We start from the raw sequence: 23,687 nt of genomic DNA, 5'->3' as shown, positions 1-23,687 counted from the left end.
AAAGGGACAGGACAGGGGGAAGAGCGGTGTGCTGTGTGTCAGGCTCTGAGCTGAGCTCACTCACTGCGCTGGCCCGTTGGGGATACTGCCTGCTTTTCCTAATTACCCAGCCTAATTCCAACCTCTCTCTCTCCCCTCTCTTCAAAAGAAAAAAAACAGGGAAGTCAGCAATCTATTTCTTGTATGCTGGTGATGTGGTGTGTATGTGTGGCCGTAGATTCTATGAAAAATGAAAATAAACACACAAAAAAAACTGTTTGGTATTAGTTATTTTTATTAGAAAATAAATAATAATAAAAAAAAAAAATATATGGCTTAAACAATATGTTGTCCATTTAGTTACATTATAATGTAAACTTGAAGACATCTGCCATGTTTTGCTTTCGTAAAGAGGCACTGTAATCTACATTTCATATCCCTCTATTTGTGTTCCACCCCATTCCACATGACACTACAATATGTGATCTCCAAGACATCCTTACGACATGTGACATTGAAAATACACCAAAGTCATCCTTCCATTTATCTCAGTCCATACCAGAGTAAATTATGTCTCTAATTAATTAACGTTCTACTACAGAGAGATAGTTGACAGTATCAGAATTGAACACGCCCTCTGGTGGCTTCATGACGACTAACCACAATTTACTCCAAAATACAGACAGTGGGATTCTTAAGAGTATAATAGCATAGCATCATAGCATCTCCTTTGTGTGTGGGTTAGAGTGTGCCATATGGACCGACCTCAATATAAAGGTATGTTGAGTGACCATGTATTGTCAAATGCAATCTTGGATGTGTTTGGGCCCTCATGCTGTCTGGGTATATGCTATAGGACAGGATGTAACTAAAATATGAATATCTTCAACATACAGTACAGGATGTAGGTTATACTACTCTGCAAGGGTAAAACATGACGATTGAATCAGATATAATCACTAGTCAAGACCTACAGTATCCAGCACAGTCATAAGGCTTTACTCAACCATCTGACAGTCAAAATCAAGACCAAACTGGCCAGGATCATCAGTCATGGAAGCAAGATTACAGGACATAACTAACTCACAAACCACTACTTCAAAGCAGTCGACAGCCTAGTGCAATAGCTATTTTAACTAATCAAATAAAGGGGTATTAAGGGACATTGAACTACCTGGACTATACCCATAGTAGTTTAAAGCAAATATTTTTGGGGGAATTTTGTGTGAGATGTGCTTTTTTTACCCTGAAAAAAGGACAATAAAGCTTTTGAACTTGAACTTCGCAATCAAGGGATTTCAGGTTGGAGAAACTGTGGATTTATATAGAGTACAACTATAATATAAAGAAACACAAAAAACACAGTCACAACTACAACCCATGCTTAGGGGGCTACGTTTCACCAACCAGCATCTTTATTTGCAAAATACAACAATGTTTGATGTACTGTTATCAAATAGAAACAGCAACATATGAAAGACATAAACACAGCACCCAAACAGACATATTTCAAATTATAAAACCGAAAAGAGATGCAAACACAATCATCCCTGATGGGGGGGGAATGAAAGCGAAGGACTATTCCCTCATAGTGAGACTGTAGAGGTGGTCGTGGGCTGTGGGCAGGTGGGGGGACAGAGGTGGCGAGGGGCGGGGGTCTGCCTAGGTGAGGATGTCGTGAGCTTGTTGCTCCACCAGCATGGCCATGTTCTTCACATCTCCACACCACAGGTCCAAACGCTCCTTCATACCCTTGATCTGAAACCATAAAGGGGAGGGGTGGGGGGCAAAAAAGGGCTAGGGGTTAGTCTTGAGTCATGTATTTTTAAAATGTGTGTGTATGTTATCTATGTCTGATGGACCACTGCAGCCCTTAAACTAACTGCCCTATTGGGAAAGTCGAATTGAATAAAATTATTTCATATGGTATGGACACCGTATAAAAAAGAAAAGAAAAAAAGAAGTGCATAAGCGTTATTTCACACGAAGCTCTTGGGTATGTTTTATTATTTGAGTGTGTGTATTTGTGAGTGTGTATTTGAGTGTGTGTGTGTGTGTGTATTTGAGTGTGTGTGCATGGTGTGTATTAACCTGCTGCAGGTCCAGTACTCTAGGTTGCACCCAGGTCATTTGAACCTTCTGGTCCACCTCGTCAATGTTTCCTTTAATCAGACCCACGGATAGAGCCTTCATCACCAACAGCTCCACCTGGAAACACAGGAAAAGCCATTACACCCAGTGTAGTGTGAATGAGTGAGTGAGTTGGCCAACAGACAGAGCCTTCATCATCAGCAGCTTCATGTACAGAGCAGACCACAACCATAGCCACTGAGAGAAACATAGTCCCAGATGTCTCTACACAGGTAGCCCAGCGGTCAGGGCTGTGTTCCAATTCCCTACTCCCCTACCTGGCAGTGTCATTCCTTCACTCCCCTCATGGATGTATAAGCATGGCATTGGTGTACACATTACACATGAGCTGGAAGGCATTATTACCCAAATAATTTTTCTTTAAAAAAAATAAGGAGGGGGGCTGAATTATGAGACGGTTTTATATATATATATATGTTAAATGAGTTTGCTTAGGCTGACCTCGTTGATGGGAAGCTTGGCGCTCTGGCCGATCTCATGGAAGGTCAGCTGTCTGTGGTTGGCTGGCCGGGTGAATGTCATCTGCATAGAGGAGAAAGAAGAGGGGGCATATATTTAGGCCTCTGGAGTGTCTCACTATGAAACACTTAAGTGTTACCTCTTCTGTGGGGAATGGCTGCTCACCTCCATCACACAAAGAAGCTGGATCTTCTGCATCAGTTTGGCCTCATGGGTTGCTAGGTCAGGCTGCAACAGACACAGCCAGTTAGTTATGATGGTTAGCATCTAGCACGAGTCATGTAACAAGCAAAACACCTGCATTTGTTTTTATGTGTCGAAAATCAAATAGTGCACATTTATATTAAAAAAAAAAAAAAAAAAAAAAAAAAAAAAAAGGTAAACATTTCCCCAAAACTGTTTTATGAACAAAAAGCATTTTGTTCTACCTGCTGTCCCCAGCCTAGTCCTACCTGCTGTCCCCAGCCTAGTCCTATCTGCTGTCCCCCAGCCTAGTCCTACCTGCTGTCCCCCAGCCTAGTCCTACCTGCTGTCCCCAGGCAGACTTGAAGGCCTGGAACTTCTCCACATTGCCTCCGTTGAAGGCATAGAGCGTGTCGATGAGCCATTGCTTGTCTGTGCTCCTCAGAGACTCCAGCACTGGGTGCATCAGCTGCAAAGACAGGCAGGATTAGAATGGCTGTTTTAGTCATACAGAGTGTTTGTCACAGGGCCCTGTGCAAGGCTTTGGGTAATGACTATTTTGGTACAAATTCTTAATGCTCGTCATAGATGCACAGGCCTATAATTGACAAGATGGGAGTTGATAACTCAAAGGAAGAAGTTGTTTGAGGTAAAGTTCTCCACAAGAGTGACTGCCACTCACCAGCTCTCCGAAGTTGTAAACTCCTTCTCCTAGTAGTCCAGCCAGGCCCAATGTGAATGCCCTCTCCTGCTTCTCTGTCTCTACAGGGTGGGAAAGTCATTGTCAGTGAAGTAATCTTACTTAGGACAGACATAATGGAGAAGCATACATTGATCTCTTTATGACCAGACACTAATCAAACTCATTATAATAGGAAACATGATATAATTGTAATCTAACAGCCTAGTTTGACAGTTGATACAGACCAGTTGGTATTAGTGTTTCACTATCAGCATAGCATCAGTGCCATGCAAACTTCATTTTAAGTTACCACATACAGCCAATAAGCTATTAGTTAGTTAGTCTATGTTCCAAACATCATCATACATATTGCATGCATCATAAAAGAGAGATTCATGGGAGACGAACTGGGATCCATGGCTACCGTAAATATTGTACTAAATAAGCAATCATTATTTCACAAATATAATGTTCTTTTAATTCACTTACCTGGCAGGTCCTTGATGTCCACACAGCCAAGGTAGCGCAGGGCGTCCTTGTAATAGGAGGCGTGGTTCCCAACGATGCGGTAGTATTTACTGGACAGGTCATAGAAGCGGCCATGGACAGACGTCACCCCAGGCAAGTTATTCAACATCTCCTCAACCTCTTCAATTAATTTCTGGAGGGTGGGAGAGATATTCATACATTTAACCTTTATTTAGCAAGGTAAGTGATTGAGGACAAATTATTATTTTTCAATATGACACTGGTTGGTCAAAGGGTGAACAGTTGATTAAAAAATAGAATTAGAAAAAGATAGATAAATAAATATCTGCCGGTATGAAGTTATGAATATAAATTAAAAAACCTGTCATCCAAAAATCCTCAGAGGAGTGTTTTACCTTTGTGGCTGGAAGGTCATTGATTTCCAGTTTAAGGCTGCCAATAGATGTCTTACACAGAATGACAGCCTCTTCACTGCTTTTCACCTGTTTATTTAAAGAGAAGTCAAATTTAAAGGCTTTGTCATACATTGACTTTATAAACTGAAGTTGCAATGACTATCACATCAGCTTACCTTCTCCTTGGTCTTCTCAAGGAAAGTGATGGCATCTTTAGGTTCTGAAAAGAAGACCATTGTTGAGATGCTTGAAATGATGTGTCTGAGAATGACTAAGCATAGTACTTTTGGTGCTTTAAAACCAAGTTAGCTTATCAAAAGAAAGGTATGATTATATACTTGTCAAGACCATGTTCTTACCTGTCATCTGTCTGGCAACATACAGAATAATCTCCATCAGTGACAATGGGTTGATTCTGTAAAAGACGCATCAGGGAGTGAGAAGAGTAATGTCTGAGCACCATAACTTTATGCTCAAAAACATGCGATGAGGTCTGCCATGTTTGGAGCTTTCCACAGCGACTTGGTATAAAGTTATTTTGTATGGATATTAAGATGCCTTTGGGAGATTTGGGGATGCAAGAGAAACTGTAGAATGATGGAGACTATGTGGATACTTTCTCAACTGGGATAAGTAATGCCAAACAGGTAAAGGCACATAGTTGAATTAAGTCGCCAGGTTTAGTGCCGAAACCCCATCTCCTTGGGATTGGTGGGGTTTAGTGCCGGAGGTAACCTCACCTGTGCTCAAAGTCACTGAGGAAGTTTTCATACAGCTGCAAGGTCAAAACAAGACTTGTCAGTGAAAATAACACATTCATAAGCGTATACATATACACCATACATATCACATACCCCACCATCTATGCATTTACCTGAATGAGGCCATCCCCTGTGGCAAAGCAAGGATCTTTTACGAAGTCTGTGAGCTTCAGTGTCAACTGATGCCACAACCTGTCAAATTGGGAGACGAGACCAACATTAGGTGACGACAATACCATGGCATCATCTGCTGAATATAACGACTAGCCATTTTCAAATTCTGGAAATAGAAAGCTAATACTGGAAAGTCAGGGGTCGCGTGTTATGATTCACAGCAGCAACTTCGCTGTGAAATAGTAGTAATTAGTGAGTAAGTAACCAGCAATGATGGTTAGCTAAGGGTAACTACGCTAGTAGCTCCATCAGTTCCCGACGTATATTCCCTTCGTTCATATACAGTAGGAATAGCTAGGTTACTACTCTGGTTACTAGTACTACTAACAGGAATAGTAACCTAGCTAAAGTAGTAAGTAGTAGCCAAAGTCGACTACAGGGCAGGCAGAATGATAAGGTAGCTAACTAGTTACCTATTAGCGATATGACGTAGCTACCTAGCTAATTTATGTCTACATCATAACAAATCACTTTTAATCTTGTCATACGCATTGTATGATTCTAACGTTAACGGGTGTACACTAACTTGAATCTACAAGGGGATGTCAGGATCTTGCATTATCAAGCTAGCTGGCTAGCTACCTCCATGACTCAGCGCATGAATGACAGACAAAGCTAGTTAGCTTAGCATGCTAACTGTTTTTTTTTTTTTTTACAGTTCTTACTTTTTGTTGTAGAAATCCTCCAGTGTGTGCCACTCTGCTGCCATCTCCGGAGTTGAGCTCTTGCTCTGTTGCTGTTTGAGGTACCCGGTGACATCTTTCATTGTGGCGGCAGGTCGTATTTGTCTACCGATTCAGAAGCGTGTTGATAAGTTTAGTTAGCTGCCTGACTGTAGAAGAAGCTCCTCTTACCAAAACTGCAGAACCAGAGGAAGAGAGATTCATGGGAGATGACCTGGGAACCATGGCTACCGTAAATATTGTATTAAATAAGCGATCATAATTTCACAAATATAATGTTATTTTATTTCACATACTTTTAGAGACAAATACATGATAGGTGTATGTATGTGGATATGTATGCATTATTAGAAGCTACCAATAATATTCTAATGTTAATATAATAGAATAATATATAAAATGTTCAAATCCATCTCTACAGTACATGGATGTCATATGTTTGACGTACTTTACGGTATGTTGTCGTCAAGAGGTCAGAAGAACACACACACACACACACACACACACACACACACGCACGCACACACACACACACACACACACACACACACACACACACACACACACACACACACACACACACACACACACACACACACACACACACACACACACACACACACACACAACAAATAGGTATATATGTTGCCTGCTTGTTTACAGTAAAAGTTACTAACCTTAAAATACATGCAACTGTGCTGGGCATAACACTCATATACATTTGGGGGCAGATATCCACACTGGTTTTAAAGTCACTCAGGATAAGGACTACAAGTACTGTTCATCTCTTCACAGCAATAATCTTATTCAGTGATATGAACAATTATGTTCTGTAACAGCCACATGAAGGGACATTGGGAATGAATGTAACAGGTTGTATTTATTAGTCTTTTTAGTCAGGTTTGAGTTATTGTGTTCTCTGTTATGCACAGTTTTGGGTTTAAAAAAATGCATGCTGTTGACTGCACAGCTGAGGTTGTGTTGTCAACAATTGAAGCTTATAAAGCTTGGAATGAGCATGGAAACAAGTCAAACTCATTGTATGATTTTCTTCCAACAGGGGGAGTTATAAAACAGGCCAGGGAAGTACTGGAGGTAAAGCTCATGTTGAAACCTACTGTAACTGTCTAGCACGTCTGAGTGGACATGGGTCATTGATTGATTAAATGGAATCAAATAAATAAAGATGAACTGTGTTTAAGGTTTATTCAGTTAACAAGTTGGACTTACAATGGAAAATTTTACTAAAAGCACTTGATATGGTACCATTCCTCATACCATTCCATGCATTACAATGAGCCTGATTTCTGCCTCCACCAGCCTCCCCTACATCTCACCTATCCAATCCCTTTCAGATCGGCACAAGTGTCTAAGATATAGGTTTGTTTCTGGACAGGGCCCTGAGCTTTTCTAATGCCCTTGTTTTCCCTGTTCTTCTGTCCTCTCCTATCAGATGTAAGTGCTGAATAGCCCTGTCTCTGCTGTCTGCAGGTCTTGACAGGATCACATTGAAGAGGAGGTCATAAAAACTCAATATTCTTAGTTGTCATATTCTCTCAATAGAGACATGAGATGACTGGCGTGAGACAGTTGGGAATTTGGAAGATGATGAATATGTCTGAAGGTACACTACAATGAATCTGACAGACAGATTTGTTAGGTTTTAGCTATAAGTAAAAAGTATGAAATTATTGTAAAACATGGTAATTTTCTTCTTTTATTAATTTAAATTTACTCTTTTATAGAACTCCTTTTAAATTCACATTAGTCCTTTAGCTATGTTTCCTTTATTTATATAAATATATTTATTCTCTTAATATTATGGTTTTAGTGTATCAGTGCTTCTATGTTAATTTTAAATTGCTCTTTGTTATAGTGTAAAACACATTGTATCATTCATCAAACACATTTAATATAAATGTTCTATTTATATGAATGCATAATACTCATTGCCCATTGCTTTCAGCGTACACATTATTAAGCTTCATCTTATCAAGCTTTCAGTCTTACACCATTAGAATTAGTTTAATCTCTATTGTTCCTTGCTGCCATTGGTTGCTAACCATATTGATATTGGTTTTCACAGATGATGATGATACTCACGTTGCAGGCTTGAGGACACCCACAATAACTATATCCTTCAATTTATGAGCAAATCAATACAGCTAGTGTTTCCATCTCTGAGTCTCATTCTCGAATTGGCCCCTCATCTTGTCATCTAAGGTGGAGAAATATCACAATAGAGCGGCTAATGAAAACAGAATGAATAAGAGATGTGAAATAAATTAAACGACAAAGGAAAAGGAGAAGGTGAATGAGTGAAGGAGAGTTGAAAGAGGCATACAGGGCACGCTTCATCTGAGAGCGAAGCCTCAGAGGCCTCTGATCAGAACTGAGATGGTGGAAGACTTCCTTTGTTGTTCCTGTCTCAACAATCCTCTGCTCTAACACTTAGTATATGTGATCTATGTTCCTCCCTCCTCTCCCCTTACTTGACCAGCCTTAACCCTTACATTTGATCCACTGCTGGGAACAATATACTGTAGCAATATTTAGTCCTAGCCAATGAGAAGATGAATAACCAATTCTGTGATATATATTGAAATGGATAAACTGGTGGTTTGGGTTTTCAAGACACCTGTGAAATTGTCTCATACCCAAGCCCAAGTCACATGCCAACCCAACTGAGCTAACAGTGTTTACAAATGCACAGACCATTTGGGGAAATCTAATCTACTCATCTCATTTAAGAAGAGATTGACTGCGGAACACTGACAGACTCATCAAAACCAGATGAGATGAAAAACAGATAATCAGAAGAAACATAGGCTCATCTCATTTGATTTTTGATGAGTCTGTCAGTGTGGCCAGTAAAACAAACGAAGCCCACTGACAAGATCTGAGCCAATCAACTTGAGATGAGAAGTTGAGAACACTTCATCTGTGTCCCAGACTAAGACGGTGACAAATTACTGGTAGCGAATTGTTCTTGTAATTAATCATTTTCTCTTCACTTTTCAAATCCTAAAAGTTTATTTATTTATTTATTATTGTCTTAAATGTTCTTCAGTTAAATTGTAGCTAACCTGACTAGAATGGATTTGACCGTTTTTGATCTGCCCTTAAATAAATACCACATGCTCATCAACTATTTGCCTTTCCTATAAATTACATGTTTGTGATAATTAATGTTATATTCAGATGAATTCTTATTTGGAAAGTAGTCTTTGGGCCAGGAGAAACCTTCTGCTGCATTCATAATATGTCAGAACTAGGAAACTCTGATATTTCCAACTTAGAAACTTGTTGTAGGAAGATGATACCAGAGTTTTTCACTTGGAGTTTCAGAACCAACCAATAAGAAGCTCTACGCAAATAACTTTAACTGAGGTTCTTAGTTTCTGATTTGTCATGAATGCAGAATTATCCTTGGTTTGGATTTGGATTTCTGCACAACCAAGTCTACTCAAATTGCATCAAATTAAATATGTTAGATGTGAATTTGTGGAGTTTTGACCACAAATGTTAAACTCTTGAAAAAGCCATAATTTCGCTGTTGATTGGGTAAGCATCACCAAGATGCCCAGTCAGCAGAAATATGACGACCCAGATTTGGCCCACATCTGTTTTCTACTGCCATTCCCATGTGGCACAGATACAACTTTGTTCCTTGGGCCAGAAGTGGGCCAACTCTGGCTGCCATTCATGAGCCATATCTTTGCCATTAAAAGGCCAGACCTTGGCCCACTTTTGTAAATTTGTAAATTTGTTATTGCTATTTTGTTAATATTTTGCTATTTTGTAAATTTCTTGTCAATATTTGCTATTGTTTTTTCTGTCCCATGCACCAACCTCACCAAGTCAATTTCCTGTATGTGCAAATATACTTGGCCAAATGAAAGAATTCTGATTCTGATTCTGATTCTGATTCTGAATTCTGATTCTGAATTCTGTATGGAATAGTATGTGTAACATCTAAGGACCATATTGTACATTAGGGTTTGAGCTGTGTTGATGTATGTGGGATGTGTTAGATGTGTATGTCCTGGTGTTTGCTACACTGCTGTGTGTGTGTGTGTGTGTGTGTGTGTGTGTGTGTGTGTGTGTGTGTGTGTGTGTGTGTGTGTGTGTGTTATTACTTTCAAAATCTTCATTCAGGAACACAAGTCAGCACATCCAGGCAGACTTAAGATCCATTATGAATAATAGATTTACATTTCCTCTCTTTCCCTTTCTTATTTTTCCTCTTCTACTTTGTCCTTCTTCCTCCTCTCTTTCTCTCGTCTTTCTCCCAGGTAGTGCATGCGTTTGGTTCTGGACAGATAAAAGGAGGCCTCAGCTGGACCGGTGTCCGTTTGCACTGCACTGAACTCCACGATAGATAAGATAGTGGCAAGAAACCCGTGCTCTACTTCCTCTGTGTGATGTTTCTGATTGGTTAGGAGCATGTTTTCTTCTTATAGCTGAACACAGAAACAGCAAGCAGTCACAACCCCACCCTCCCTCCCTCCCTCCCTCCCTCCCTCTCTCCTCACTTCTCATCTCTGCTCACACCTAGCTCCATTTTCCACCTCTTCTCTGGCACTTCTAATGCATCTCATTGTGTGTTTTCAGAGAATCTGACATTTTACCTTTGCTCCTCACCAATAGTGCAGTTCTTAAGGCAATAAATCGTTCACCTTTTGATAAAAGCACCTCATTTGGCAAAAAGCTAGATATGGTAAAGGCCTTTCACTTAGAGGACTGAGTTAGGGTATTTTAACATACAGTTCTCTTTAAGTGAACCAAGAAGTAAATGAACTCAGTTATATTTGTACTCACACTGTCCTCTGTTTGAATGAGGACTCAGTTCTCTTGGTCCCTTCAGCCATTTTTTGTGAACTCTCTTCGCCAAAATGTTCATGTAGACAAAACAACTCTACGGGATTGTTCACCCAATTTACAAAATCACATATTTGGTTACTTACCCTTACAGGAGTCTATGGACAAGGACAGCATTCAGTCCACACTTTGGTTTTGTTTATCTGGCTACTGTCAACAGCTTTTAACAAAAAAAACACTGAAAGTCAATGGACCCTAAATGTGTATTTTGAAATGTCATGCCCAAATCATCTCTTAGTAATCTAAATCAAGTAACTGGGTCATTTCAGAGAATTTGGGATGATTTGGGCATGACATCAGTTTAGGGTCTTAACTGATCTGAATTATTTTGAATACATTTTGGTGATTGATTTGAGCTTTTAAGCTGCTTGCCCCCCCATGTTAACTCACCTTACTTTGCCTTACTTGTGGTCACGTGATGTGCACCCTCTGCTGCCACTGCCAGAGGAACTGCAAGTTTTAGAATTGCCCTGGCCTGTTATTGCAATTGCCCCCGATCACGGCTGACTTTTTGGATTAAAATATTCAATATTTTAATAATTCAATATTGTGATCCAAGCATCCTCTATAGAGACCCCGTGAAGGGTGTGAATGATTTGTAGACTGATGTAAGGTTCAAATATAAAAAAATGAGGTAGGTAGAGTGGTCTCTGAGTAATAGAGTTGAATGCAAAAAATGTTAAAAATGTGTCTCTCCTACTGGTGCTTTGCTTTAAATACATAGTTTTAAAGTCAGTCTCCTGTCTCTATAACAGTTCTGACCCAAGAGTGATCCAATATGAATGGGTTGAGTATGAGACAACGCAATGAGGTTACGGTTTCTTAACGTGACGTTAACAGGAAACGACACCTCCAGCCTCAAGGGGCGACAGTCCTTCTCTCCCTCTCTGTATGTTCCCTCCATTAGACACTACTATAAACCTTTTTACAGCAGTTTTACAGATGTTCGTTCGTAAAGTGCTTTCATGGGTTTCAGCTGTCTTTGTTTCAACCTATTTGTGTGTCTTTGAACACGATTCTGTCAGAAAACGCACTTTAGAGTTCTTTCGTCAGTCACCGTTCAATCATCTCAGATGAAATTCCATTCCAAGGTTGATGGGTAGTGTAGGAGAGAGTTGATGTGATGTGTGTGGCTTTGTGTACTAATTCTCTAAGAGTTTATATCGACAATGATTTGATCCAACACAGTTTGTAGACAAGGACTCGATCCCACAGATACCATGCCAGAGGTTGTGGCAGCATTAACAGCCAAACTAACAAACACACAAAGAAACAGCAACGAGAAGAGTTTACAGTTTTAGAACGATGTCGCTCTTTATTGGAAAGCTTTCCACATAAAACGTGGATATATGGCAAACAGTAGGCACTGTCAATGACCAAACATACATGCTGCTGTTACAGGCAGAACAAGTATTGGCTTCAGAAAAATGGCAAAAAACAACAAAAACAATACAAAGTCAAATAATACAATAGGTAACACATTAGCATAGAGATCATGCATCACGCCAGTAATACATGACTTATACAGTCATTTGTGAAGAGAACACTGAATAAAAACCTAATGGATGGCTGATAATACTTAATTAAGGCCTACTGTAACTACCTCCTTTATATACACACTCCTAAACAACATATTTGTGCCTACATGTAATCCCTATACTAAAGTGTTACCAAGCACATTTGCATGAATTTGTATGTGAGGTTACGTAGCTTTTGTGTTTAGTTTACATACTGTATATGTTCTTCATAATGTTTTATTACGGTTAAACATCATGATTACTTAAGATTAAGGTGTATTCATGGAACTGTTATAACGCTAATATAATAAGCCTCTTATTACACCTGTTTATGCTCATGTATATCTCTGCAGTATAAATGTTCAATGCCGTTGTCCCTTGGGAATGAATGAAGTTGGTCCATATGATGAACTCTATAAAAACAGATGAATGATTATTTTAAATATTACATTGTGCTTATAGGCTTATAAATACATAGATTATGGGAGGGGCCCTGGGTTTTTCCTGACCCGGTGACCTGGACTAGTCAGGTGAAGTGCTCGGGAAAACCCCAGGTCCCTAAATCTTACTTAATCTTTTACTGTCCAGGTCACTCTTGAGATCTCTTTGACAAGAGAGACATGGGCTGTGTTCAGCATCAGGGCTCAACACTGTGGAACATTCTGGTAGAAATGTCCTGTGTGGAATGGATCAGACATGCCGACATATAAAACAAGGATTCATATCGGCTCTATTCACTGCGTGTCTTTCTGAAATGTCCAGTATGCTGCACAGAACTAAATGCAACCCTGTGCTGTGTAGAGTAGCCTAAGTCTAGCCCCAAAATGAGAATGCGTGTAACACTGAGTCGCCGCGCCCACGTCATTGTCTGTTCGGAAGGTCTGAAGTGACGTGTCGTCAGCAGCAGCTGTGGAGGGACTTCTTGAAGAACTTCCTGAACTCTGTGTTGAAGACGGTGTAGATGATGGGGTTGAGGGCGGAGTTGACGTAGCCCAGCCACGTCACAGTGCTCATCAGACTGGCGGGGATGTCACATGACTGGCACAGCGCCCGGGTCGTGTGAACGACAAAGAACGGCGTCCAGCAGAAAAGGAAGCAACCTGGGAGGAAAGAGGAGAGGGTCAGGACTTAAATACTTTTTATTTTTATTTTTACTTTTACTTTCTTTCTTTCCTCACAAAGATTAAGGCCCTGTCCCAATACTTCTAGAGTGCATCCTTCCTCCCTTCCCTTCCCTTCCCTCCATCCTTCCTCCCTTCCCTCCTTGCTCTCTAACTTTAATACAACACTGATCGAACACGATTAGATGGGATGGAGGGTTCCTCCACCAAGCTTTCACCAATCCAGTCGGGTTAGGTCAATTATTCCTTCAAGGAAGGGAGGGGGGAAGGATGCATTTCTAAAGTATTGGAACAAAGTTCAAGGTCCTAGGGAGAGTCAAACCTGAGCATCAGCTTCCCTTTCATTCATCCGTAGATAATAATAATAGTTTCCATGGTAATAATCCTCCACACAAGGTGCTATGATTTGATCTGATAGAAAGACGAAAGTCAATCAGTTGTGGCAGACTTATTGCTATTTCATAGAGTTTCAACTGAATGCACAAAACCATTTCGGCAGCAGTCCAAAAATGTCAGTTAACTTTGATGGAAAGTTTCAGTTTCATTTGTTTATATTCTGCCTGTCCCTCTCATGCGGAAAATACTAGTTAGGAAGGGCCACATTGACATTTGCAGATAAGGTGCTAATGCAAAAGAGAAACTGAAAATTCTGTTAACAGTCCATAGGTCTGAGAAGTCTATTAAGTGTGTGGCTGATCATGTAATCTTGCCACAGGGTTTCGAGAAATGAACTCAAACGCATCTAATTCACAGTGACACCGCAGGGGGTCGGTCTCTTACCAATTGACACTATACTGTGTCAACGTTAGTGATGCTTTCTCAACCTTTACGTCTACATTAAGGAGAGTGAACTCAATGAACAGCCTGGCTGAGGTAGATGAGAAACATAGCTGCCTCTCTCGATAGCCTCCGCATCTGTGCATGATTCAGGAATGTTGATGTGTTTTCTATAAATACCCACCCAAATCAGGTCCCCAGCGCTGTAGTGGGTCAGGTAACCCCCCCCCCCCCCCTCTCTCCTTTTTGGAACTGATATTTCAATTGAATAAGCTTAATTCCCCTGCCTACAGTAGCTAACCAGCTACAGCTGTGAATAGCCTGGCCACCGAATCAAGGAAAGAAAGATTGCATTCCTGATAAAGTAGGTGGTGTGGACGAGTGATTAATTGGTTTGGTGTTGAGAGGCACAGAGACCAGAGTGATACAGTACCGTCATGTTCTGTGAGGGGCCTGAACGGGCGTCTGCATTTCACATTGGGAGCCAATCTTCTGGACAGCTTGCCTTCATGCTTAATCATAAACCGATGTCTTTGAATTACAGGGGGTGCTAGACCGATTGAGTTGGAACCTGGCTCTCCTAATCCCATTGTTGTGAGGGAGAGCTCTACCACAGCAGCAGTGTTGGAGTGGAGGCCGGATACACGGCCGGATAACTGCCGTTTACCGAAATACTACAGTTTTAAAGATAGGTCTACACAACAGAAATTCAACTGCTATGTTTAACTCAAAATTGTAATCATATTCTGTGCATGAGTGTATCATACTCATATGTCTTGCCTCATTCAACCATGCAATTCTTTGTTTTAGACTTGGCAAAATAAGCTTATCTTTATGGGCATTTGGAGGTATACCCCTTTTTGACTATTTAAGGGACCCCTTTTGGCTAAAAAGTAATGCAGTTTAAATTATGTATATGCATTTCTGATACTATGAGTTGCAGTGACACTGTTCATCACTGGCATTTAGGGTCTACCAACCGTTTTTCACCACTACATCACTGCACAGCACGGCAGCAATGCATGTTAAGCGTGTGTCATGCTAGTAGGCTACTAATCTGTTCGAACTGCAAAAGGTCTTTTCCTGCCACCATCCGCACCATTGCTCTCATGATCTAATAAGGTTCAGCTTCATCCCACGTCAGCTGAGCAAAACAATTGGTAGCAGCAGTCATCGTTATGTTCATTAAAAACTGTTTGTCATGTTCCACATGTCTACATTGTACCTCATGTTGTGTCACAATTACTCTGTCACAAAGTCGTTGTTTTTTCAATGTCTACGCTAGCATACAGTACATTACCACCTAGACAGCAGTGTCAGTACACCGCTTCATTCTATGTAGTGTGCTGGTAGTATATTGGATCATAGCTACGTGTCTGTGTTCTTGGAGACTAATGCAGTGATTCTCACTGAGGAACACCTGAGGAACACAGATACTTGCCATCTGCAGTTCTCGGACGATTCTGCTATTGTGGGATGTGTCAGTGGAGGCCAGGACACCCGAGTACAGAGGACTGGTGGACAGTTTTGTTGAGTAGTGTGAGCAGAACCACCTGCTACTCAACATCAGCAAGACAAAGGAGATGTTGGTGGACTTTAGGAGGACTAGGGTCCCCCTGTCTCCTGTTTCCATCCAGGGAGAGGACATGGAGGTGGTCCAGAGCTACAAGTACCCAAGGGTGCATCTGGACAATAAACTGGACTGGCAACACAGATGTCCTGTACAAGAGGGGCCAGAGCTGGCTTTATTTCCTGAGGAGGCTCAGGCCCTTTGGCGTGTGTAGGACTCTGCTGAACATGTTTTATGTCAGTGGTGGCCAGCACAGTGCTGTACACGGTGGTATGCTGGGGGGGCAGCATCAAGGAAGGTGACACCAAGAGGCTGAACAAGCTTATTAGGAAAGCTGGTTCTGTCCTCGGTGTCACCCTGTTACAACCCCGTTGCACTAAGGAGCGTTATAGGAGATCTTTTCTGCCTGCCGCAATAAGACTGTACAACTCCTCCTCCGGTTGGCTCAATTGGGGTGATCAGAGTCAGGCTGGGGGATGATAAATCATACTGGACTGTTCTTACTGTATATAATGTTTCAGATTTTATTTTTACTCTATTATTCTATTGTCACTTTATATTGTTGTTGTTGTTTGTGATGTGAGCTGCTATAACGCCTTAATTCCTCCTTGGGGATCAATAAAGTACCTATCTATCTATCTATCTATCTATCTATCTATCTACCTGTGAGGGCCAGTGCAGGCTCACTTCTGTGCTTACTTGTAGTTGTTGGGGCTAAGATCGACTTAAGAGAAGATGCAAGTGTTGCATAATAATTGGATCTGAGGCTTTAACCTATACTTAGTCTTAGAGACACTTCCATCCCAACACTCAGATCTACGGTTGTTGGCCCAGTACAGCCTTTGATGACTGGAGACGTTTAGCTCTGAGCTGCTTGGCTGCACCAAAAGACCTCTACACAGTACCAAAAGACCTCTACACAGTACCAAAAGACCTCTACACAGTACCAAAAGACCTCTACACAGTACCAAAAGTGAGTCAACCTTTGATTGTGGTAGAGTGCTTGTCCCAAGAATTTATGAATTTACTGGACCGCTGAATATGTATGTATTAGAATGCTGAGAAAAGGTTCTGGTGGACAGCAACTGGATGAGGTTCAGTAGAACCTGGCATACAATACCGGTATTCATCCAGACACATTGAAAAGTCATGCAGTCATGCAGGGGAGAGAGAGCACGTTTCTTTTCACGGCTGAAGAAGAAATGTGTGTAAGCGTCTGTCCAGCACTCAAACAGAATCCATGAAAAATTCACCTCATCAGCCTAACACTGAAAAATGCCTCAACTGCCTCAAATTATTCATGAATCAGGATGATTCTCTGGCCAAAAGTGAATTTCACAAATAAGAGAGAGAGAGAGAGACAGATTCCCTCTCTGGATACTGTATTGTATCACTTCCACTCAGAGCTTTGGGCTCTTGATTGGCATATTTATTCATTTCCCAGTCAGTGAATCCAAAGAATCTTTAAGCATTATATTACATTTAGCCCTATTTCAAAGCTCAAAACATACACACTGCACCTTTAAGACTGCCAACAACCATACAACTGAGGTAAACTTTAGTTAAACAATCCTAAACTATATGAACCACAAAACCACACAGATCATAGGCAGACGCTCATAACCAAACATAGCCAGTCAACTATGAGCCCAAGATGGAGAATTGAGGGGGTCACTTACCCACCACAACAGGAAGCACCCTCATGGCCTTCCTCTCCCTGCCATTGATCTTGGCCCTCTTCCTCCTGTGTGCTGGCTGCTGGGTGTAGGAGGATAGCTCGGGATACGCCACCGTTTGTATGGGAGCCCCTGTATACTCTGGTGGGAAGGGGCAGTCTGGCTGCCCATAGACCTCCAATTCCTCTAGCTGGCTCTGGGCCAGGTCTCTCTCTATGATTCGAGGCAGAGCCATGGGCATGGGGGACATCGAGGGGGGCATTGCGCCTAGCGGCGGGAGGGGGGTGGCGGCAGCGGCGTGCTGGAGCTTCCTGCAGGCCTGGATGCTGCTCTTTAGCTTAGCTTTCCGCGCCTCCTCCCACCTCCTCATGCCCCGGAACATTCCGAAGTAGAGGAGGAGCATGATGGGGCAAGGGATGAAGAAGGAGCACACGGAGGAGTACACCACGTAGTTGTCGTCCTCCAGTTTACACTCGCTGGAGTCGCGGTGCGGCACGTCATTGATACCAAACATAACGGGGCACGCCACGGCGAGTGCCAGAAGCCACGTAGCGGAGAGGAGGATGACCTGACGCTGGTCCACGTGTTTACGGTTGTAGTTGAGAGGGATGGACACAGCGATGAACCTGCAGTAAGGGAGAGACGGAGAGAGAGAGAGAGAGAGAGAGAGACGGAGAGAGATTGAGAGAGAGAAAGAGAGACGGAGAGATTGAGAGAGAGAGAGAGAGAGAGAGAGAGAGATTACTGCAAAAGAGGGTTCAGACAACTTTTACCTAATTGATCAGTGGAGTCTGGTATGTTATGGGCAAGAGCAAAACTCTGCACCTCTTTGCATCACTGGGATGATGATTATAAAAAACTGGACTTGGAATGATAGTAGAATAATTAAGCTAAAGTCAATGATAGTAGGATAATTAAGTTAAAGTTAATGATTGTAGAATAATTAAGTTAAAACTCAATCATGCCACAAAGTCTCACAAGGGGCCAATATTTAATTATTTAAATGGTATATTCATGATTGGTAAGAGGCATGGCAAATCCCAAAAATGCAATGCATCTTTTGGATTTCTGTATCTTTTGGATTTTCATGATTGATGGTGAACGAATAGATTGAATGTTCAATTATTTAATGGGACATTCACAGCAAATATTTAAATGTAAAAAAAAAAGCTATTAGAATGGCTGCGGGTGGCTTTCAGTGATCGCTATGCAGGGGTTCACACTGGGTAATGGTTTTAACATGTTTCCTCCATCTTTCTGTCTTTTTTGCTCTCTATCATTTTGTATTTTTGTTCATTTATCTCTCCTCAGCAGACCCACGGATAGGGAAAGGTGGGGATGGAGGAGAGGATGGGGGGCTGTAGCGTGAACATCATGAGAAGTAGGGAAGCTTCATATACCGACTGGACATGAATAACAATTCATGCTTTTGAATGCATCAAACGTACGCTGCGTCTAACCCGTCTCTCCCTGAAGGCAGTTACAGTAAATAGATGGGCTAACCCAAGCTGTGTAGTACTGTGTAGTGGTAATTTATCACTGCACAGAAACTGTATATGGACAGCTGGACTGGGAATTACATGTGAAATGTACAAAGGTGAAATGTAAAGATTTAGAGAAAAGAAAGGGGTAAAAACAGACAAAAATGATCTATTCAACCTCGTTTTTATTGGCTTTATGCCATTATGGAATAAAAGGTGTACACTTTGTGTGTGTGTGTGTGTGTGTGGGGGGGGGGGGGGGTGGGGTGGAGGAGGGTGCAGTAGAGACAGACCTATCGACGCTGATGGCACAGAGGTTGAATATGGAGGCTGTGCAGAGCATCACATCCATGGTCATCAGGCCATCACACACTAACATGTTCAGGGACCACAGTCCGCCCTGGAACTAGACACAGCACACAAACTCAGTTAGCTCAAACAGACAACCTGTGAAACCTGTGTGTGTGGGTGCATGCACATCTCTCTCTCTCTCTCTCTCTCTCTCTCTCTCTCTCTCTCTCTCTCAGACATGCCCTTCACCATCATAGACTTGTTCACCATCCACTAAATAAGCTTCAGACATCTCAATGAGACTAGCCAAAGATGTTAAGCAACAAGGCTAACATGCTCACTAGATTAACTACAACTCTCAGGTAATACATTAAAAAGCAAAATTAGGATCTCTCCCGGAGGAATCCCATGCCTCTAAGTAAAGACTTTCCAATCTTAAGATCGATCGATCTCGATAGATACATCCTGTATAAAGATAGATATAGCCTATAGATAAATATATAGATTGATATATAGGCTATTGATAGATAGATTAAAGACGTATGTTGTTGATAATATTGTGTAGATGACGCATTCACAGTTGCATAAATGTCTGACCTTTGTAAGCAGGAAAATGAGCATGTCAGACAGGAAAATAAAACAGAAACTTTAGTCAGGAACTGGGTTTAACTATATGTTAATCAACTAGACCTATAGGCCACTAATTATGACTGATACATTATCAATTATCATCACATCATTATCAATGATTATCCTCCAGGTCTAGGCTCTACATTTTTCAATATCCTCAGTATCGGTTACTGTAGGAAAATGGATATACACAAGTCAAATGTTGAAATGATAAATATTTAATATTTAAATAGGCCAACACCATAAGAGGTGCCAAGCCAGGGTAGGCTACCTAGTCAACTCACCTCTGAGTACACAAACAGTGGCAACACCAGCACTGCCAGGAGTAGGTCCGCCACAGCCAAACTGACTATGAAGTAGTTGGTTGTAGTTTTTAAAGCTTTTTCCTTGTAGACACTAAGGCACACAAGAACATTTCCACAAATGATCATGATGATCAGCAATATTCCAAATATAAGAGCGGGAAAGTTGTATTCAGTGACCACAGGCTGCGTCGTGTTGAAATCCGTGAAGTTGTCCGACATGACTGCCTGTCGCCCCCCTCGCACCGCACCGACCGCAGGTGGATAAATTCCCTCGACGACGCCTGGTCCGTGCGAGAACGGCTTTATCAAAACCAGTTTTCATCAATGCATTATTTCTAGAGTTCCTGTGCGGGTGGTCTGTCCAGACATCGAGAAAGTTAACCAGAAGGAAACTCTCTTCTGAGGGTCATCCGTGGACCGCGACGGGCGCTTTGCAAGACCAGCACCTAAATCAGTGGACAGTGCCAGCATAACCTTTCGCCCCGTGAGCGAGCTCCAATGTTACGCAGAATACAACACAGTCTTCCAAACAGCTATCTAACCCCCCTCCGTTGACAGAATACAGTAGCTTTTCCAGGTGAATTATATCGTTGCTGGTAGCCTATTGAAAATGGGAACGGAATCAGCTTGTTTCTGCGTAACCGAAAGGTTTCGGTTGATTCGGTTGAAGGTAAGCAACCTGAGGTGACAGATCAGAGCCACAGCTTTAAATTCAAGGGCTCAAAGCTGCTTAGAGCTCGAGAGTTGCTCTGCACAGCCCTGCCTGGGACCGAAGTGAAAGACTGAACTTCATCGAAAGAGGCTATTTGAGACCCTCTCTTCTCCGCCCGCTCCACCCCGTGTTTAATTAGTTGAGCGCGTCGGTGTGACCGAAAGTTTGTGATCGTTAATTAACGAAGAGCGCGAAGAGACAAGAGCGGGGGGGGGGCATTCATCAATGACATTTAATCCTGCAGGGACAGCGCTGAGCTCATTGGACATAGTACAGCCTACAGTACAATACAACATAGTTATCCTGGTTATAGAGGTTAATTTTGCCCCGGTCAGGACGAGTGTCACACTAGGGGTCTGTGTGAAATTGGTCACAAATACAAGACTGTGTGTGTGTGTGTGTGTGTGTGTGTGTGTGTGTGTGTGTGTGTGTGCGCGCGCGCGCGCGCGTGCGTGCGTGCATGCCTGTCTATAGGGGTCTATAGATAGAAAGGAGATCAATTTACGGATGCACCAGGATAAAAACAAATTGGTTTACAGGAATGTCTCCCACCTAACTGTATTGGTACTTTAGGGTCAATGTGATCATCTTGTCTAGTCTGATCTGACAGCAAACAAAACCAAATTAGGAAATACCGCTATAACTTGTAACTGACAGTGACATAGACTAGCATACAATAGTAGTACTACATGGGGCCACTGTACAGGTACTCTGATTATTCGAATTCCTTGATGGCCGATAATTGTAACCTCTCTCTCTCTCTCTCTCTCTCTCTTGTTCTGTTGTTATGTGTGTCCCTGAGTGCCCTCTTTGGTGTGATGGACCTGTTGTGGTTGACGATTTGAATGGCCCTCTATGTGTTCCGTGTTACCTAATCTCAAGAGATAGAGTCCTCCATTTCTAACCTTTTAAATAGGGACCAAGCTGTAAATCACCTGCAGGAAGGAGAAGATGTGTGCATAATATCTCCCATTAGAGCTCACATTTACAGATTGATCCTTTTTGTTGTTGTTGGAAAAACGACTACAATTTCCTTATTTGGTTTACTGCTCAAAGGCTTTGTTTGCTGTCAGCTCAGACTGTAGCCTCTTTAGCAAGAACTCGGATGGGTTAGACTACAATTGTACCATCAGAAAGGGTTGACAAGTGATGACTGTTGTCCTACCTTTTGGTGCTGGCGGATTAGGTCCCTAAATGTATTGGCTCTATAGACCACGCACAAACACACACACACACACACACACACACACACACACACACACACACACACACACACACACACACACACACACACGCACACACAAACTGAAAGTCTGAAAACACCATCTGGGATTTAAACAGCAAAGCGGTCACCCCACCACTTTTCTTGGCAAATAGCTGACGGATGCGGCTGGAGAAATGTAACCACTCTCAAATTCATAGACGGAGCTGACCACCCATGAGATCACGGTGATAGTTTTAACCATGTTTTGAAGCTAAGCATGAACCCTTAGATACCTGGACCCAGTTTTCCTTGCATGAAAATTAAGCAGTGATTAGGACTGGCAACAGATAACCTCAGAACATATCAACAGGATTTTTTAATGCAATTTTTTAAATGTATTTTTCATTTTACAAATATAGGCAGTTAACACTGTTATATATGTGATAAAGAGGTCCAGACTCACAAAAAGATTATTTTACATGAAGGCCTGTGGGATTATCGTTGCGATGTTGCGTATATACAACATTAACACAACATTAGCATTTCAAGTGACTATATCTTCGCCAACTAGCTGTGCACTGATGGGGAAATAATCCAGGACGCAGAGGTGTAAAGAAGCCCGAGGCGCACCTGAGGGACGTTCACCTCTGCAAAGTGGATTATTTCCCTATCAGTAGGCCTACACACCTCGATTGCATTGTTTACAAAGAATGGAGTAAAACAAATGTGTATTTTAGGTTCTGATGGGGTAAGACAGTTGAACTAAGCTCATGAGGCATTTATAAATTCTATTTTTCAAGAATAAATGGCTATATATATAATTAATTTAAAAGTCCAAACATGTAATGTACCAATTACAGATTGCACCTTCAAGGTCCACAGTTCATGGGGTGTCCCCATTGCCTTACGAAAGGTCACTCGGAGCCTCGACCTATCAGTGCAGACAGAGTCGTGCTATCTGACATGAGACAAAAAGGGTGTCCCTGAATCCTATGCACTCAATATCCCATCCTCATTAGGTCAGCGCCAAGTGGTTCTTGTCACGTTGCTGATGAACATACTTTGACCTCCAGCACATGCTTCCTCCCCTCTCTATTCAATCTCTCATACCAAAAAAGAAAGGCAAACTATCTGACGTAGTGACAGGTTACGCGTTTTTCCCTCTCCTGTTACTTTCCATACTTTCCTGTTACTTTCTTAAAATAAAGGCATGTGCTGATGCTGTACCCGTGGAGTGAATATGATTAAAATAAAATATGCGGCAAATAGCTTCTAACACATACGTACATATCCTCCCCTCAACACCCCTGGGCGAGACTGTTAAAATGAAGCATCTGTTGGCCTCTGATGGAACTTCAGGACAAGAACACATGGTAAGGAAACATAGCGCAGACGCTCAGCTTGGACAGAGTGCGAAAGAGAGAGAGGGAGAAATAGAGAGAGAGATAGAATGAGAGAGAGAGAGAAATAGAGAGAGAGAGAGAGAGAGAGAGAGAGGTGATTGACAAAGAGAGGAATAGAGGAGTCAAGAGTCAAACACTGAGAGACAAAGTGAATATGTCACAT

The 23,687-nt window shown here is 41.8% G+C and overlaps 3 protein-coding genes across 3 annotated transcripts in view; all 3 read right to left on the bottom strand.

The window, feature by feature from the left end:
* Nucleotides 1-1,344: 1,344 nt before the first annotated feature.
* Nucleotides 1,345-6,130, bottom strand: psmd13 (proteasome 26S subunit, non-ATPase 13). The gene is made up of 13 exons (XM_083679896.1): nucleotides 5,939-6,130; nucleotides 5,213-5,291; nucleotides 5,079-5,113; nucleotides 4,698-4,753; nucleotides 4,515-4,558; nucleotides 4,339-4,425; nucleotides 3,944-4,115; nucleotides 3,455-3,534; nucleotides 3,116-3,241; nucleotides 2,755-2,817; nucleotides 2,572-2,652; nucleotides 2,071-2,187; nucleotides 1,345-1,737 (listed from the first exon to the last, which is right to left on the bottom strand). The coding sequence occupies exons 1-13, from the start codon at nucleotides 6,037-6,039 to the stop codon at nucleotides 1,642-1,644; spliced, it is 1,137 nt and encodes a 378-aa protein (XP_083536022.1). The 5' UTR covers nucleotides 6,040-6,130; the 3' UTR covers nucleotides 1,345-1,641.
* A 6,535-nt stretch (nucleotides 6,131-12,665) lies between these two features.
* Nucleotides 12,666-23,687, bottom strand: part of LOC310812386 (C-myc promoter-binding protein-like) — a 316,219-nt gene continuing 305,197 nt past the window's right edge. The window contains exon 34 of the transcript XR_014554511.1: nucleotides 12,666-12,679. The gene's annotated coding sequence lies outside the window, so the exon portion shown is untranslated. The remainder of the gene's footprint in view (nucleotides 12,680-23,687) is intronic.
* LOC310812467 (D(4) dopamine receptor-like) lies at nucleotides 13,252-20,424 on the bottom strand (the record flags this gene model as incomplete). Its single annotated transcript, XM_083681042.1, has 4 exons — nucleotides 13,252-13,454; nucleotides 17,502-18,124; nucleotides 19,273-19,385; nucleotides 20,185-20,424. The coding sequence occupies 4 exons, from the start codon at nucleotides 20,422-20,424 to the stop codon at nucleotides 13,252-13,254; spliced, it is 1,179 nt and encodes a 392-aa protein (XP_083537168.1).

The sequence above is a fragment of the Argentina silus genome (genome assembly GCF_951799395.1).
Source record: "Argentina silus genome assembly, chromosome: 11".
Classification (NCBI taxonomy): Eukaryota; Metazoa; Chordata; class Actinopteri; order Argentiniformes; family Argentinidae; genus Argentina; species Argentina silus.
The sequence above is the reverse complement of the archived record's forward strand: the minus strand, read 5'-3'. Positions and strand labels throughout refer to the sequence as shown.

Excerpts from the sequence above, each read along its gene's own strand:
- psmd13 (XM_083679896.1), bottom strand. The coding sequence starts at position 6,039 with ATGAAAGATGTCACCGGGTACCTCAAACAGCAACAGAGCAAGAGCTCA. Across the intron at positions 5,114-5,212 it reads CAGGGGATGGCCTCATTCAG|CTGTATGAAAACTTCCTCAG; the intron begins GTAAATGCATAG and ends TTGACCTTGCAG. Across the intron at positions 2,818-3,115 it reads AGTCTGCCTGGGGACAGCAG|CCTGACCTAGCAACCCATGA; the intron begins GTAGGACTAGGC and ends TGTCTGTTGCAG.